Genomic DNA, 17,567 nt, shown 5'->3' with positions numbered 1-17,567 from the left:
ACAGCAAAGTGGGGAAAGGGAAAGTCTACAGAAAAGAGGCAAGACAAGCAAAAAATGAAAAGGACCCTTTCAGATGGGACAGAATCTTTTATCAAAAAGTTTCACTGATCAAGAAGCTTAAACTTTTGTTCCAGGATTTCCAGGTATTATTGCTCTAACCTCAAATGTCCTGACAAGATTCTTTGCCTCCCCAATTACTAATTTTATTATCATGCATTACTTGTATGTTATCATGGTAGAATACAGAATCACCACTTTATTATTTAAATCAATCTTAATCGCCTCCACAAAGTCAAGTACTGGGAATTCTTAGAAGCTTTTCAGCCTTCCTGGGTGGTGTGGTATGAAGAGATTGAAATGCATTTGTTTAAATATTTGTTTATAGCCTTTCATCCCACCAGAGGCCCTGAGGTGATGAGTAAAAAGACAAATATGATCATTTTTTAAAAGACCAATTGAAACCACTGACTTAGAAACAACTTTTCCATTGGCAGTTCATGTATTTCCTGAACAGAAAAGAACTAGCTCCACTAATAACTAAAGCATACAGCTTTGTAACTCCCAACATAATCTCTTCAGCACTATTTGAAAATCTTTCATCACATAAGACATCATTTACACTACAGCCAAACATCAGGATGAAGGCAAAGGGTGCATCTACACTGCAGAATAAATGAAGTGTGACACCACTAACTGCCATGGTTCAATGCTATGGGATCCTTGGATTTGTAGTTTGGTGAAGCACCAGCACTCTTTGCAGGGCAGGCTAAAGACTTGTTAAACATCCAGCTGTCACAATTCCAAAACACTGAGTTATGCCCGTTAAAGCTGGAGTCAAACGACATCAGTTCTACAATGCCCGTGCACCCAAAGAAGGGAGGGAAAACTATTTGTTTAAAACTTTTATATCCCGATCTTCTCTACCTTCGTAGAGGGACTCAGACCGGCTATATAGTAAAGAACTTTGTGAAAACTCTCAATAAAGGGTGAAAAGCCTTCAAATATCATGAAGTCTTTACTTCGGCAAAGTTATGTCCACTTTTCTAAAGCAAAGTCTAATGGGGAAGACTATTGTTTTTCTATGAAACAAGAAATAAATGCCAACATAAATGAGTTAACAGAATTACAGGCTCTGATGCTGGGCTTTCAACTGGAGATTCAGCAAGACTCTGTAGAAGTCAGAAGTGATGGAAAGCTCCCCTTCATACTGCAGATTCCCTTAAAACTTCCTTTGTGGAGTTTGAAAACTTTCCAAACTCAGTTTTGGACAGCTCTAAGGTCTGAAAGGGTGTCTAGAAGGGAAGGAAGTTTGAATGCTGCTATGCTAGTGCCATGATGGATCTAGGGCATTTGTATTATTATTTTGGGGCCCTTCCAGATAGGCCCTATATATATCTCAGGATCTTATCCTAGGTTTTCTGCATTAAACTGGGTTATATGAATCCCCAATGCCAGATGATCTTGGATAAACAGAAAATCTGGTATCAGATCCTGGGATATAAGTCCTGTCTGGAAGGACTCTTGGAACAGAACAAAACTCCAGAAATTAAATATTTAAAAGGTATAAAGTGGGACACAGAGTAATCTAATATGGGAACAAAGAATAATTAAACTGAGGTACATGGGACACTGCCCCCTCATCCCAGTCATCATGTTCTATATTTGAGTCTACAAAAGAGCTCTGGATAATATACTAATGGTAATTAGTATTGGGCTGGGCCTTGGGTTCAGGACCTTCCATGGATACCAAAATCCATGGATGCTCAACTCTAAATAGCATAGTAAAATGGTGTAAAATATAATGGCAAAATCAGTATTTGCCTTTTTGGATTTTTTAAAAATTGGTTGAATCTGTGGATGGAGAACTTATGGTTATGCAACACAAAACCTAGTATATTATATTTGCCTCCCAATATTCTCTCCCTTTGCAATCTTAACTTGAAAGCATTTGGCAAACTGCCATGAAATGCAAAATCTACACTCGGATAAGGAGGGGTGTTAATGTGTTTTACACTGAACTTTTGTTTTCATTCAGATACTACAGCTGAAATTCAAACAGTACGAACAGAAAACAAACCCCATCTATATAAACATCAGTTTCAAAAAGGAGTAGTTATACCCAACCTATTTCTATGATAGAAATGTAGAAAATTATTGGAAGATACATTGTACTATATCACATCCTCTGCTCAGGCAAGAGACTGGTTCACTCATGTCTGAGTGCATTTTCAGTTTTTTCAGGGTAAAATAAATGTTCATAAAACTTGTTTATAATACTTCACAAAATACTCTTATTATATGCAGGGATCCTGTGGGTGATATGAAAAGGTTTCTCAGCAAAAAAAAAAAAAAAAAAAGGGGGGGGGGTGAGAGAAACAAGAAGAAACAAAATTAAAATGGGATGTAGGAAGGGTTTTTCAAGGACAGATGTTTGAAAGCCATTCATGTGAAATATAAAGCAATACAAAGTAAAGACTTTTAAAGAGCCAGCTGATATCATTAATAGTTGCAACTCAAGAGGCGCTGAAGCCAGATACTTCAAGCCTACATCCTATTTTGAACAACAAATATATGAATTCAGAATATTAAAAAAGAACGATATTGCTCTACCAAGATTTTGAATTAGTACAAATTAAATGCTCCACAGTTTAGAAGTTACCTTTAATTCTTGTAATTGGTCAGGTTCATAGAGTTTTGGAGATAAAGCTTGAGCCAGAAAGGCATCAAGTTCCTGGCGACGAAGTATTCGAACCCCAGGCCATTGCACCATATACCTATCAAGACAAATGATCTTGGATTCAATACTGTTTTAAAAGTTTTAAGTATTATTATGATTTCTGTGTATAGAAGGGTATCACCAGGGTAACACCCTCAGGAGGGAGTGATTCCAAGCTACAGGATTTCTCTGTTCAGGGAGAGAGTCAGGGAGGAAGTATTTTCTGATTTCCTTTTGCCCTCAAGCCTTTGGGATGGGAGGTGGCATATGGGACTTCAGGGAGAATAGAGGATGGGATGAATGTAGTCTCCTATCTTCTTCCAGCAGAAACCTCAATCTCATCTACCAACAAAAGGCTTTCCATTCATTATAGAAACTCAAGCCAATCCGCAATGAGTTTACAATATTTATCTCAACACAATAAAATCAAAGGGTAAGTACATTTATACGTTGCTCACAGTAGAATAAAAGTGTTTCTAATTTTATATATGTTATGCCAACATTCGAACTAGCTTCCATGATTTGCTTATGTATCTCTGTCACTTGTGATATAGGGAGCAAAGGCACACAATGTTGATCAAATGCTTCTTGGGTTAATGTTGCATCAATAAAACCCAAGCATGTCTAAATCAATAAATGAAGTATGAAAGAAAATCAAGCAAGTTAAGGTTGTAAAACTAAATAAGCAGAAACAGGTGCATAAAATGATATCACTGCATTGTATTTGCTCAATGCTAGTTTAAACCAGTTTACACTTTATGGATTTGACTGATGTCAACAACTGAGCACCTCAGCTTAGATTTTAAAGTTCCCTTCTTCTCAAGGAAGGGAGACAATTTCCACAGATATCCCCTTCAATCTTCATCATATCCTCTGGTTATACATCATACTACTACCAAATATTTCCCAAATTTTATATTGTCAACCGATTGCAGAAGAAGGGAGAAGGACACGGAAAAAGTCCATTCTGTGACTGGAGCAATCCCTGGGGAAATACAGGAGCCAAATCTAAGGATAGGATCTATAACATGATTTCTTTTTAGTCCCTTTCCCCATCTGTGGCCCAAAATAATTGGTACACTCTTCCACTTAATTATGTGTCCTTTTAGAATATTTCTAGCTACAAAATTCGGGGTTGGTTTTGCATTTGTTTTAGAATTTGGGAAGTTTTCTGGGTTTTTAAATGTCCAAGTGACTGTAAGGGTCTTATAAACATAAAGAAAGTAATACTTAACCAATTCTATTACATGATTTCTAGTAATCTAATAACAACAATTTCATCAATAACTACAATGCTACTATACAGCTGTACTTAGGTGGAACTGAAAAATAGCATCATTCCTTTAGATTTTTGCTTGACATTAAACAAATTTAATAGGTCCTGCTTTTCATAAAAAGTGGGAAATGAAATATATCTTTCATTAGAGACTACACAGATGCATTTTAAAATTATGTTCTCTAAGAAAATATAAGGATAATGAAAACTGAGAAGCCATCACTTCCACATATGTCAGAAGAATGGTAAGAACCTAGATTATAGACAAGGCACAGTTGAAACCATAGAATACACTGAGTAAACTAATGTTATTTGAATACCATGATGACTACTAGAATTAGGCAGATAGGCATGCATGGATAGACTACAGCCAGTCAGCAATACTCACCTTAAAACACAACAGAGCACCATAAGGTGAGTGGGCACATTACTTGGGTTTAACATTGCTGGTGTATCTGACCTCATACAGGCCAAGAATGCCCTCATTCGCCGATTCTTGTCCTCCACTGCTTTCCCCAACCACAGCTTCTTCAAATTGGGACAGGTCCATTCCCTAAATGCAAGAGCTTCTACCAACTCAGGGGTCTGGGGAGACTTTCCTTTGTAAGCAGCCCATTCTTTAACTATCACTGGTGAAACTATATGGGGGGAAAAAGAAACCAAATATTTCTGGTAATTCTAGAAAATGTTCTACTTGACCTGAAACAACAGACACACCTTACAAACCTCATAATAGGTTCTGACGCTGAACATATGAGCTGTGCTTTACCTTACTGTTAATAAGCAGTTAACTAATATTGCTTCTGAACAGACGTATAGCCCACTAGCTTAAGAGTTAAAGTTGATACAACTTTGTCAAATTGAAATCAGGATAATTTGGGCCTCTACATGTAAGTGGACTTTTCCCAATCCAAGAATTCTGTGGAAGTAGAGACTTGACCCAACTCTATTATCTACATGCATTGTGTCCTTTTATTAAAATTATGATTTATAAGTAGGCAAGCTATTCTGTATATAAATTCTTCTCCATTCTAAATGAGCCTTTTGCTGTGTTGCCTTAAAGTTGACCCCGGCCCTCGCTCAGGTCAACCTAATTCTGAAACAACTTGAAAGCACACAACAACAGCAACAATCCTATCTTATCAGCCAAAAGCAGGCCCACACTTTCCATTGAAATACTAAAAAGTTTATATTTGTTAAAATTGTTCTTCATTTTAATTATTGTATTGTTTTAAGGTGTTTTTGCACTACAAATAAGATGTGTGCAGTGTGCATAGGAATTCATTCATGTTTTTTTTTCAAATTATAATCTGGCCCTCCAAGAGTTCGAGGGACTGGGACCTGGCCCTCTGTTTAAAACGTTTGAGCACCCCTGCCTTAAAGAGATGTTAAATTATTGAATACAGCAGAGGAAAATGGCAGGGTGTAAATAAAAAGAAGGAAGAGGAGGAGGAGGTGTCAGGAGCAAAACAAGGACCTCTGGAGTTTTATCTAAACTACACAAAAGCTAAACACTGGGATTAGGTTGTACATCTTAACATGGGGCTTGATTCATTTGAGTCACCCAACATAAAGCACATGAGATCTTTGCTTTCAAGCACCATACATTAGTTCAGGTTTTTTCAAGCCAAAGAGAAATGCTATGTTCACCCGATCTTATCTTAATAAATCAATTTAAATGAACCATATTCTGTTTCTCTCCTCTATTCATGGCAACCTAAATGTAATATGGCACTCCTCCATTAACCCATAGTTTTCTGTTTCACTCAAACCAGGAAACTTTGGTTTACTAGCATCAGAACAGATCAGGAACTTAAACCACAACTTTGCTAGTTTATGATCCCGGATTGTTCTAGAGCTGGCAAATGATAGCTAGCCATGTGGACAGAATTCAAAATTAAGTGAAAACGTTTAGATTGTATTTAATCATCCTACAAAACGAAGAAAGGAAAGCCTGCATAGATAAGGAAAAAAGTTCATTGGCACCTTCAGTTATCAACCTAAGAGGGTACACTGTGGCCTTCTATGTGTTGCTTGACTGAGGGCAGAACAGCTGTTCAACACTGGATAAAAAAATTAAGTTTCAGTCAAAACATGGTATCTTCCTGTCAGTACGCACAGTGATTTACAACTTAGGTTAGCAATAACATCTCTGTAATCACTCTAACTCTTTCATCTGCTCTTGGTGAGTATGAGAAATTTTGGGAAATAGTATAGCCTTCTGGCTGAACTTTTATCCCTCATAATTCACTACATTGGCGGGGACTGATGGAAACTGTAGTCAAACCAAATATGGAAAGCCTGTGGTAAGGAGATATGGTGCAGAGCACTGCAAATATATGGAGGCACCAGTAGAAAGTGACCCCACTTCTTGTGTAAGATTAACTTAAGACAGAAACCAATACGTAGTTTTAAAATAAATCTGCCAAGGCCAGAGGCAAAGGCTCCAAAAAAAAAAAAGCTTAGTTAATGAAATATTGGCAAATGTTAATTGTTGTTCTTCCTAAGCTTCTCCTATTCCTTTCAGCTCTGAAGTTTTTTTAAAAATCTGGAGCGTGTCTAGCACTACTGCCAACCTAAATTCAGCCTTGTCTAAATTTCAAGCAGTATCTAAAATGAAATGCAGATGACATAAATATCTACTGAATGAAAAGAAATCTGCAATATTTTTTGAAATCCAAACTAAGGCCAGATCTTTACATTCTGTTTGCAACTAACATTTATCCTGTTTAAAACAGCACCTGGGGGAAAATTGGCACTGAGAACCAGTGGGCAGGAAAAGTGTTCATGGCTGTTTGCCTCCTTTCCCTGTCCTGAAAAGCGTCTGGCATTTTAGGTGCTAAACTCCCTTTATTCCCAACATTGGCAATGCAAATGTACTTCCCTTCTATGAATTTGAAACACAGAATATTGCATTGCTATGTAATCCTTAGTTCCCTGTGCTATTTCTTAGCTTTCTAGTAATAACATAAAAAGTAAGTTACAGTCAATATCCAAGAATTGTATTCCCAGATTTAACTATCTGTGGCTTGAAAATATTGTCAAAAAATCCAAAAAGCAAATCTTGATTTTTCTATTTTACTCCACTGTTGCATACAAAGGGGCTTGAGCGTTTATGGGTTTTTGTATCCACAGGGGGTCCTGAAACCCAACCTCAGTGGATACAAAATTGTTAAAAAAAAACATGTTTTACACAAAGGGTAAGAAAAGTGCAGCTGCATGGGCTATATCTAATCTCCATGCCGTTCCATTTTTCCCCACGTAATTTCTTCTTCTCTAAGAACACCTCAATTCTTGTGAAGTGATAGTTCCTTTTTTTTTAAACAGAGTTAACACTGTACCTTAACTTTGATTTTAAAAAAAGGAATCGTCCCCTTCTGTATGCAGAGTGGCAAATGTCCTTTCTGAATGGCTGGGTGGGAAAATGGTGGCAGTGGCAGCCAGGGGAAGCTTGAGGTGGCATTGGTCCTTTCCCTTCTTTGCAGAATGACACTCGACTTAACCATAGGTCATATCAAAATCCATTATCTTGGCCCCGAAATCTGACCTGACATATACATGAAGTCGATTTAAACACAAGTATGTATGGCAGTGGTTCTCAACCTGTGGGTCCCCCGATGTTTTGGCCCTCAACTCCCAGAAATCTTAACAGCTGGTAAACTGGCTGAGATTTCTGGGAGTTGTAGGCCAAAACACCTGGGGACCCACAGGTTGAGAACCACTGATGTATGGCATTAAGAAACACATATCATTTCAGGACACAGAATCAATGCTAGCCAAATGTCATATAATGTTAGTTTTAAATCAACTGGATTGGCTTCTTCTTTGTTTTTAGCTTTTCTAACCCTACAAAAGTGATGGCAGGACCTAAGTATTTGAAGGACTGTCCTCCCTCATACTAATATGCACCAGCGGCCCTTCTCTGAACATCAGAAGATGTCTACTTAGATTTCCTCAGTGAGGAATCCCTGTCTGTAGAACCAAACAAGCAAAGGGATTTCTAACCATTAGGGTCACTGAGATGTTAAATGAAAACTACTCTTATAAATGTTTTTAAATGTTAACTAAAATTGGTGGTGACTACAAATGTTTTATCTGAATCTGGCTACTGGAGCCCCCGGTGGCACAGTGGGTTAAACCCTTGCGCCAGCTGGACTGCTGACCGAAATGTTGGCGGTTCAAATCCGGGGAGTCGGGTCAGCTCCTGTCTGTTAGCTCCAGCTTCCCATGCGGGGACATGAGAGAAGCCTCCCACAGGATGGTAAAATATCAAACATCCGGGTGTCCCCTGGGTAACATCTTTGCAGACGGGCCAATTCTCTCATACCAGAAGCAACTTGCAGTTTCTCAAGTCGCTCCTGACATGGAAAAAAAAATTGGCTACTTTACATTTTATTGCTGGTATTGTTTGGTGTTGCTTGTTGCTACACATTAATTGGTTTTAAGGATTTTGTATTTTATTTTATTGATTTTCGTGTGAATTGTTTTGAAGTCTGTCAACTAGAGACTGAGGTATGGAAACAATTAAATACATACTTTGAAAGTTGACCTGACAACCCGTTCAGGCCCAACCCTTTCCCCCAATAAATCAGAACTTATCTATGCCAGGAAATATTTAAGGAAAGCCCAAATAGTCACAAGTTAATAACTGCATTTAGACTTCACACCATACCACAATTAAGCAATCTTAACTGTAGTTTGACATAACATTTAAATTAACTCACTATGATTTGAGATAAGCCATCAAATCATATGCAGAAACTATGATCTGAAGTGAGTTTGCAAATGACGGTTGGTGCATACAATGGAGTGGCAGAATGCTTGAGCTGATACACCACACAAGACATTTCTTTACTCCGAGAAATGCCTGCAGTTACAGAAGATGAAGATATGAAGAAAAAGAAGACAAGTGAGCAGAGTCACTCATCTGTAAACCATGGTTTGCCCGAATGTTCGGGACTCTATTCACGATTTTGTTCTACGCCATAGTTGTCCAAGTTCCTGCACACTTTCATCGCAGTCTGAATATATACTAGTGCAGTTCTTTGGACCCCATAGTAGACACAATGCGATTGAGTTTACTTGTTGTACAATGTGGATCAATTCTCCCATTCACTGACTCAAAAGAGAGATGCATGTGTTGCACAAGGGATCACACTTATGCTATGTCTGAGCAACAAATTCTAAGCTATCAGTGTCCTAACATAATACTGGGTTATGGTTTGGTATAGTACCTGTGCTGAACTAATAGAAGCAACAGATGACAAATACATACATTCTGGAGGAAGTCTGTTCTTTCTAAAAGCAAGCCTCTCTGTTTTTTTCCTGCTTTCCGCCAAACTGAACAGGACTCCGTAAACATATTGACGAACTGGCCTATAAAGTAGAGCAGCAGGAGGCAGATCTTTGTTTGCTTCATCTTCAATAGAAACTGCAATTTTAATTTCACCCTGCATATGAACAAAATGATTAGTAGCACACGGACTTTTGCAGAGTCAAGCATTAAATTAGTAGTGTACTTTCTACTTGGTTTTGGCACCACCACCATAAAATTCACAGTAGAAAGAAAACTCCACTTCAATCTGTAATACAGTTTTGAACTAAAGGCAACGGATGACCAAAATCTAATCCTAAAGTTTACTGATGGATAGCTTCTATTTTATCCCGAACTTTTTCAAATAGGCAGCCTACACCATCATCATTTATGAAAACAGAATCCCTATGAGGCTGGTAAAGTGGAGTAATTGGCCTTAAAACATATTGTTAAATTAAGAGCAAAGTATAATTATGGCTCTCTCATGTCGTGGTCCAGTAATTTAACCACCGCTTTAGTTTTCATTACTGGTGCTACAGCATTAATTGATTCATTTATTTTGTCTCTCCCCCAAAGATCCTCAACTGATCTTAGCAGATTTCTAAGGGTTTAAAAATATTTTCTCAAGAAACCCAAACTGATATTAAACTAAATTCCTACCAATGTATCATTTTCAATTTAAGAATGAAACAGTGGTATGATTTGGAATACACTATGTTGCTAAATACAACCCTGAGGCCATAGCATATAAAGGGTACATGAAATGATAAGAACCAAAAGAAGGAAATTTTCAAGTGAAATGCAAGAGCAGGGTGAGCAATGAACAAAATTCATGCTGAATGGCTTTGCAATATTCACTCACTCCACAGAATCATATGTGTTGCAACTAGTAACATTAAGCAGCAGAATCATAAACGGAGTATTTATCCATCAAAGCACACCGTTAGCATAGCAGCTGCGAGTGGGATTGTTCCTGTTCAACAGGATTTCAAAGGAACCCAAGTTCTGAATATTTTACAAAGAATGCATTAACAGAAATCAAACTGGCTATTCTTCAGACTACTATGGCTTTGTTTGCAAATACACAAATTCATTGAAAACAAGAGGTGACAGCCACCATTCATTTGTGCTTTTAGAAGCTTTGTCTTATCCACTCCCAAACCTGAACTGCTTACCTTTGTTAGAACATGAAAGATGTAGGGATACATTAACCCCTTTTTGTGCCTGTGCTCTGCCACTCGTAATACTTCAGGTGCTACAGGAGGTAATGGAGGTGTGGTAATGTCCATATGGTTCCTGGTGGGCATGGACAACAGGCATGGGATTTGTGGAGTACTGGCTTGGTTTCCTTTAACTTCAGCTGCCTGGTTTCCTGAAGAAACAGTAGAGGAACCTTCTGCCTGTAAAATAAAAAGTTTCTCTGTCTTTAAAAATGGGAATTGTACCTGTAAGTACCAGGCATCTTTAAATTATAGAGTCTCACGTTTTCTTTGTATTTTCATCTGAATTAAAACCACAAAGCACAATTAAAACTATAAACACACTGTTACTTTCAGTACTTAAAAGATTATTTAATTTACAGTAGGAAATGAAATACGTAATCCCTTATAAGGACCCCTCGGTGGCACAGTGGGTTAAACTGATGAGCTGCTGAAGGGCATGGGAAATAGGTGATGCACATTCAAGGAATATATAAGGCATCAACTAAGGTAAAGTGACTTTTAGAACAATGGAAATTGAGATAAGACCTGCATGGCAAAAGTTTGTTAATTGAATGGATGTATCAATAAAATCTAATCTAATCTAATTAATTAATAATACTTTATTTATATTCCACCTTATCTCCCCTGGGGGACTCATGGAGGATTCCAACAAAAAAGGCAAACATTAAATGCCTCAATAACAATAAATACAAATATAATAACTCACAATAACCCCGCATAAAGAGCAACTCAAACGTAACAACTATAATTTAAATGAAACACAACCAATTAAAAATTATAATTAACATAGAATTTGAACATAAAACATTCGAATTAATATATCAAGACAACACGAAGGTTCACAGATGTGTGCATAGATTGTACCGCCAATGTTGTTAAATGGGCAAATGTGATCTAACAAGGCCTGAGTGCATTTATACTTTTCCAATCAGCAGTCTGGTAGTACAAAAAAAGGAAACAAGACCCCCCCCCCCAATACAAATGAAATAAATCACCACCATAACTGAAGAACAGAAAAATATTTTATCTCTTCTAGTCTTCCATAGTGTAAAAGAGACATAAAATCCATTCCCATAAAAAGAGCAGAAAAAATACACAAAAACTGGGAATTTCAATGATTGGTTACTACACATTTTCTCACATAAAAATCTTTTAGTTTTTAGAACTAATTTCAAGGGAGTAACTATCTTAGCATCTTGTCTTGAACATTTTATTCTTCATTCTAATTTCCTCCATTTTCCTCCAATTTGCCATATGCTAAATTGAATGATTGTCAGTACTCCATCATGTCATAACATTGCCAGTCCCTTCTGTAGGCCCTTGACTGACATTTGGAGCACTATGTTCTTTTTGACAAAGAGGAGAGAAGGAAGCATTCCACTTTCACTGGCAAATAGATGGAGCTTCACTGGTTTCCTTATTCCCATGATGTTCTCAGGGTTCATGTGCCTGCATTCTCTTGGCCTGCATCCAAACAGTACCCCCACCTCAATTTATAGATTTATATAGTGGATTTAGTCTCATCAATACACACCACATAGTCCTAACAACATTACCTTTGTTTGGTCTCCTGGATCCCCACGTACTTGGTTTTCTGACTTGTTTCCTGTTTTCTCCCAGCTCGATTTGTTCCCACCAACATGACTGAAAAAGAACATGACATTTTTTTTATTTTCACAATTAGATAAAACAATATTTCAGAAAATCAAGATTAGGTAAGCTAATACTAAGAATGTTTAAGATAATACCCAGATAAAAATCAAATTACTTTTTTTACTATCTAGGCCCACTTCAGGTTCTGTGCAGCCCTGGATTTGTCTTTCAAACTGTCTTCACAGTTACCATGTTTTAATTATTCCATACTGTATTATTATTTTTATTCTGAATTTGTAAAGTGCACATGAACAATGAGTTAAAATAATATGGAATGAAGAGGCCACAGCTGAGTGGTCGAACACATGCTTTCTTTGTATGCAGAAAGCCTCCGATTCAGTTCAGGTCAGGGGGAACCCTTGCTTGCAACTGCCCATCAACTGCCCATTAATGCTAACAATACTGGACTATTTTTTTTAAAATCCCGTCTTTCTCCAAGTGTGCAACCAAGGTGTATCAAGTACATCATTTAAATCAAAATATAGCTTGGGGGGGAAAACACCACAGTGGGTCCGCCTTACTGGATCTGGAGATTCAATCAATCATCAATCAATCATCAATAATAATATACAAAATCAAAGCATCTATTCTGCAGTGCTCCCTTGAGGGCTAAGAAGTCGGTGAGAGGAGATGGGGAAAGTATTAGATAGAGTAGGAGGAAGTGGTGGTCAAGAGCCTGGGATGTATGCATATGGTGGCGGGTGCTGCCTCCGGAGTTCACATGGGGGTAGTGGAATGGAAGGGCTTGTGTAGATTTCACAATCCCTTCTCATTTTTTTATATAAAGGACCAGAGCATCTGTGTTTTTTGTATTCATGATCACTCTTGGAACCAATCTCCCATGGATTTAAGGGCCCATTGCAACCTCTGTTTTTAAACAACAGTATTTTAAAACAGAATTTATTTATTTACCACATTTATACCCAGCCCTTCTCAACCCCGAAAAGGACTCAGGGTGGCCTTACAAAGGCAACAATTCAATGCCATATATTAATATATCAGTAAATAAACAAAAAATGGTAAAACCAAACCCATTTTAAACATAGCATTAAAACATCAATTAAAACCACATGATCCAAATCGTATTCCAGGGCCAGTCTGGTTATTGTATTTCAGTCCAGATAATTTGTTTTATAATCGAATTATTCTTTCTTTTTTTTCTGTGAGTGTGTGTATTAGATCATACACCTTTGTCGGGGCAATTTTTTGTATTGTGCCACGTACACTAGTGATGCTACAACTATATGCATGCTTCCACAGGTCAGCTAATTTAGTTCATACAAGTATAAATTTGTTGCTGTCCTGCCCTACATAAGCACAACTAGAAAAGCACCAAGATCTTTCTGTGCTGAGTGAGTTCAGTTTTATGAGTATAGCACAGGCCACAGCATGCTAGTACTGTCTAAAACAAAAATATTCCCCAAATTAACAGGAGAATCTTCTGGGGCAAGGATGTGAAACTTACATCCCTCCAGAACCTGTTGGACTGCAATTTCGAGCTAATGGTGACAAATGCTAGCAGTTGTCATTCTGTAACATCTGGAAAAACATGTGATTTCCACCTTGTTGCAGAATATATTTTTCAGGAACCTCTATGCTGCATGTTAAGCAATAAAATTGGAAACTAATTATGAAAAGGAAGTAATAGGACTGATTGCATATTGCTCATGCCAGGTTTCAAAACATCTTTCCTCTTACCAATTCCATCAGACTGCTTAAGCTGAGTATAGATCCCTCTTTTGTTAATTTGGCAATGGGTAGTGTAGGACAATTCATTCCTGTACAGAAAGCATGATTCTGTCTCTCCATCCATTCAGGACGATGTGACAGTCTAAACTACCTTGTAACTAAGACTGGCAGACTGAAAAACTAGACAGAACTCCTGTGCCTTTTACGGTTTTGTTGCTGTAGTTTGTCATGCAACCAAGTAAGAATAAACACCTGCTGAAATTTTCTCAATCCCGCCCCCCAAAATGAATGGGGTGAGTTGAAAGCAAAAATGAAGAATCCTTAATCCTTGAGCAGTAACCTTCAAAGAGAGGAATATCTGCTTATGTCAAATTTCAGGAATCTCCCCTTCCTCTTTTCCCCTTATATCAAAGGCCACCCAAGAAGGACTTTCTTGGGGTGGGAAGGCAACATGGTTGTTCCCTTCTTACCATACATTTCAGAGAGTTTTCTCTGGGCGAATGTATTCAGTCACTTCACCAAACCTGTCTAAACTATTTAGTGTACTTACTTCGCAGTACCCCCGCTGCCTTCGTCATTGTCTGAGGAAGATGATGTTGATGAGGCAGGAAAATAGGTTGAATCCACGTGATTGGGGCTTCCACCCTGAGCTGGGTTTATGGGAGAGGATCGTTCGTACAATGGCGTATGCTTTCCTTCGTGAGGAATGTTGCTGTAATTGTTCTGCTCAGAAACGCTTTTTCCTCCTGTGTCCAAGGCGATGGCTGGTTCTGAGAGGGTATAGGGGTATGGACCCTGGCCTTGGGCATTACCTTGATTAGCCATGTGCTGTGCATAAAGAAAGGGTGTGTGATAAATTAGACTTGACTTTTCCTTAATCTGTGCAGACTACATGAGTTACATGAAAAATCCTTAGCAAATGTCAGAGGAAGAGGGAGCATCAAAAAGAAAAGGGAGAGTATACTTGCCACATGTTTTCCTTGCACAGGGGGATGTGGAATGTTAAGCATCTGAGGAGAGACATACGGTGGCACCATACCCGGCATTCCAAACTGATTGGGTCTGGCTAAAAATGGAAAGGGTGCATTTTAAAAATTATATTGGCCATAAACCTGCTATAGAGACTGTCTGGCAAAAAGTGCATTTTTCTGACTCTCAACCTGAGTTAATACAAGAATCACATAAAAAACACATGCCTAATGTTAGGCTTTGTGGCTTGAGAAAAAGATGACATCATTTCCTCAATCACTGTTTATTTGCTTTTGTTCTACTTCAACATCCAGGGTCTGTGTCAGATTTGCTTTGTTTCTGCCCTTCTCCACTTTCTTCTTCTCTGCCCATTTTCTTTTTTCTTTCCAATCTCTCTCACCGTTCTGTCTGCTTTACAGCTGCTCCCTCCATTTTAGTCTCTGTTGTTTACTTTCTAGAACAGGAAGTGCAGTAGCCTGGTCCTGCTTACTATTCTGAAATCAAATGTGCTTTTAACATTCCCAATTCCATGTGAATCCCTACAGCAGCAGTGGAAACAAGAAATTCTGGAAATCTTCCCTCGGTTTACCCAAGATACTTCATTGAAAAAAAAAGAAGGGGGGGGACCCCACAACACTCCTTGTGCGTTGGTAACACATGGTTCAGAAAGCAGGATTTTAAAAAAATGTAAAAGAAAAAGTGAAGCTCGTGTTATAAAATGCATATAAGATCAAACAGTACATCACAGTCCTTGATATCTCTGCTTTCAATAAGGCCAATGAAGATTGGCTAATTAGTATTTAGTCAGAAAAAAAAGAATGCTCTTTTACCTTTCAACTTTGCAAACAGAGATGTTAATCCTTGCTACAAATCAAATCTCTGCTCTCTGACTAGGTAGTCTATCTCCAAATAAGCAGGCTATTGTATAATTAGACATACCTCTTAGTACTTATCATCATTTATGAATAAGCCTCAATTACTTTGATTTCCATTGCAAACTGAAGTGGCAAATACTTCAGTACAAAGAAACCCACAAATGCGGATCTGACATTTACCCAGATGGTGTTTTGCCCCAGTTTCAAGCATTTTCTATCTTTAAAACCTGATTTGCTATTGCTAATGCAATCTTATGTTCAATGAAAACTCCAGTTTTACATTTCCATATGGCTGAATGTGTATACCAGAACAGCTGCTTTGTCATAATGACAAAATAGTATTCTATTTGTATAGAGAAGCAGAAATGTATTTGGGTTTTTGAGTGGTCATCCAGGCCTGTGTAAACTTAACTGGGTACTGTTTTGAACCTTGTATTTTTGCAACACCATTTTACTATAGATAAACTTGTCCAATGATCCAAAACTCTCACTGGCACACACATGCAAACAATTACAATTTAATCCATGCCTATAGATGTCTTCAATGATATCCAAGCATCATGGCTGCTACCTATGCAGATTAACAAAAACAAGAAGATTTACTTCATCCAGGAATCCTTTTTCAACCATTAGACTCCACATAAATGGCAACAATGCCATCATTACAAATCTTTATCAGGCATCCACACACATACATGAATAACAAACAGGGTCAGCTCAGACCCATAGAAGAAAGGTATCAGAAGGCAATTTAAATAACATTGCAAGTGTGTAGAATTCCTCGGCCAAGGAAGAACAGAACACATTACAAAAAGCTTGTTGAGTTATGACTACTACTGTTGCTGTTATTGTCAATGCTTGCTTAGGTAAAGGTAAAGGTTTTCCCCTGATATTAAGTTCAGTGGTGGAGCACCGTTATCTTCCCACCGGAGCAGTACCTATTGATCTACTCACATTTGCATGTTTTTGAACTGCTAAGTTGGCAGAAGCTGGGGCTAACAGCGGGAGCTCATCCCACTCCTCGGATTTGAACAGGCAGCTTTTTGGTTATCAAGTTCAGCAGCTCAGTTCATCAAGTTCACCACTGGGCCACTGGGGGCTTCTGAATGTTTGCTTACTCCCCATATAAATATTAAAAAGGGATGCAAACATATTAATTTTAATTTTTAAAAAATCACCAGTTTCACAAATATCCAAAACTGAACATTAACACCTCATGAAGTACGAGATTTGATTTATATCAAGATGCCACTGAGGGTTAATATGGTAGAGCTTCCCTAACACCTACAATTTCCTCCAATCATAATAATCACCATGCATTTTTAACTGGAATCCTTTACAGTGCTCAGAACATCAATACTCACGTAGGTAGTGTGGTGGATGAAATGGCATAGGCTTATTACTTGCTGAATAATAGCCAACTGCTCTCTTGAATCGTTTAGCTTTGTCATCCGTTCTAGACTAAAATAAATTTTAACATCTATTATTCTTATTCTTCGGTTTATTTATACACCGCTGTCTCTCTCTACAAAAGACACCAGAACAGTGGTTCTCAACCTGGGGTCCCCAGATGTTTTTGGCCTTCAACTCCCAGAAATCCTAACAGCTGGTAAACTTGCTGGGATTTCTGGGAGTTGTAGGCCAAAAACATCTGGGGACTCCAGGTTGAGAACCACTGCACTAGAAGCTGTGTACAGTAAAACCAAATAAAATACAATCTAAAGCCTAAAAATATACAAACATTAAAACAGAATTAAGTATTAATGGCATTCAAAAGAAAACAGTTAAAATCCTGAAAAATTTATTAAAAACATATTCAAAGCTTTTATTACATCTGTGCATAAATAACTAT

At 37.9% G+C, this 17,567-nt stretch overlaps 1 protein-coding gene across 4 annotated transcripts in view; it reads right to left on the bottom strand.

Moving 5' to 3' along the window:
- FAM120A (family with sequence similarity 120 member A) overlaps positions 1 to 17,567 on the bottom strand; it is a 77,824-nt gene that overhangs the window by 18,722 nt on the left and 41,535 nt on the right. For all 4 annotated transcript variants that reach the window (XM_067463559.1, XM_067463558.1, XM_060766008.2 and 1 more), the window contains 8 exons: positions 17,080 to 17,176; positions 14,840 to 14,937; positions 14,422 to 14,699; positions 12,086 to 12,173; positions 10,482 to 10,706; positions 9,268 to 9,442; positions 4,381 to 4,630; positions 2,660 to 2,774 (listed from right to left, as the gene is read on the bottom strand). In XM_067463559.1, the coding sequence (XP_067319660.1) occupies positions 2,660 to 2,774; positions 4,381 to 4,630; positions 9,268 to 9,442; positions 10,482 to 10,706; positions 12,086 to 12,173; positions 14,422 to 14,699; positions 14,840 to 14,937; positions 17,080 to 17,176 (1,326 nt within the window). The remainder of the gene's footprint in view (positions 1 to 2,659; positions 2,775 to 4,380; positions 4,631 to 9,267; positions 9,443 to 10,481; positions 10,707 to 12,085; positions 12,174 to 14,421; positions 14,700 to 14,839; positions 14,938 to 17,079; positions 17,177 to 17,567) is intronic.

This window comes from Anolis sagrei, chromosome 2 (assembly GCF_037176765.1).
Source record: "Anolis sagrei isolate rAnoSag1 chromosome 2, rAnoSag1.mat, whole genome shotgun sequence".
Lineage (NCBI taxonomy): Eukaryota > Metazoa > Chordata > Lepidosauria > Squamata > Dactyloidae > Anolis > Anolis sagrei.
The sequence above is the reverse complement of the archived record's forward strand: the minus strand, read 5'-3'. Positions and strand labels throughout refer to the sequence as shown.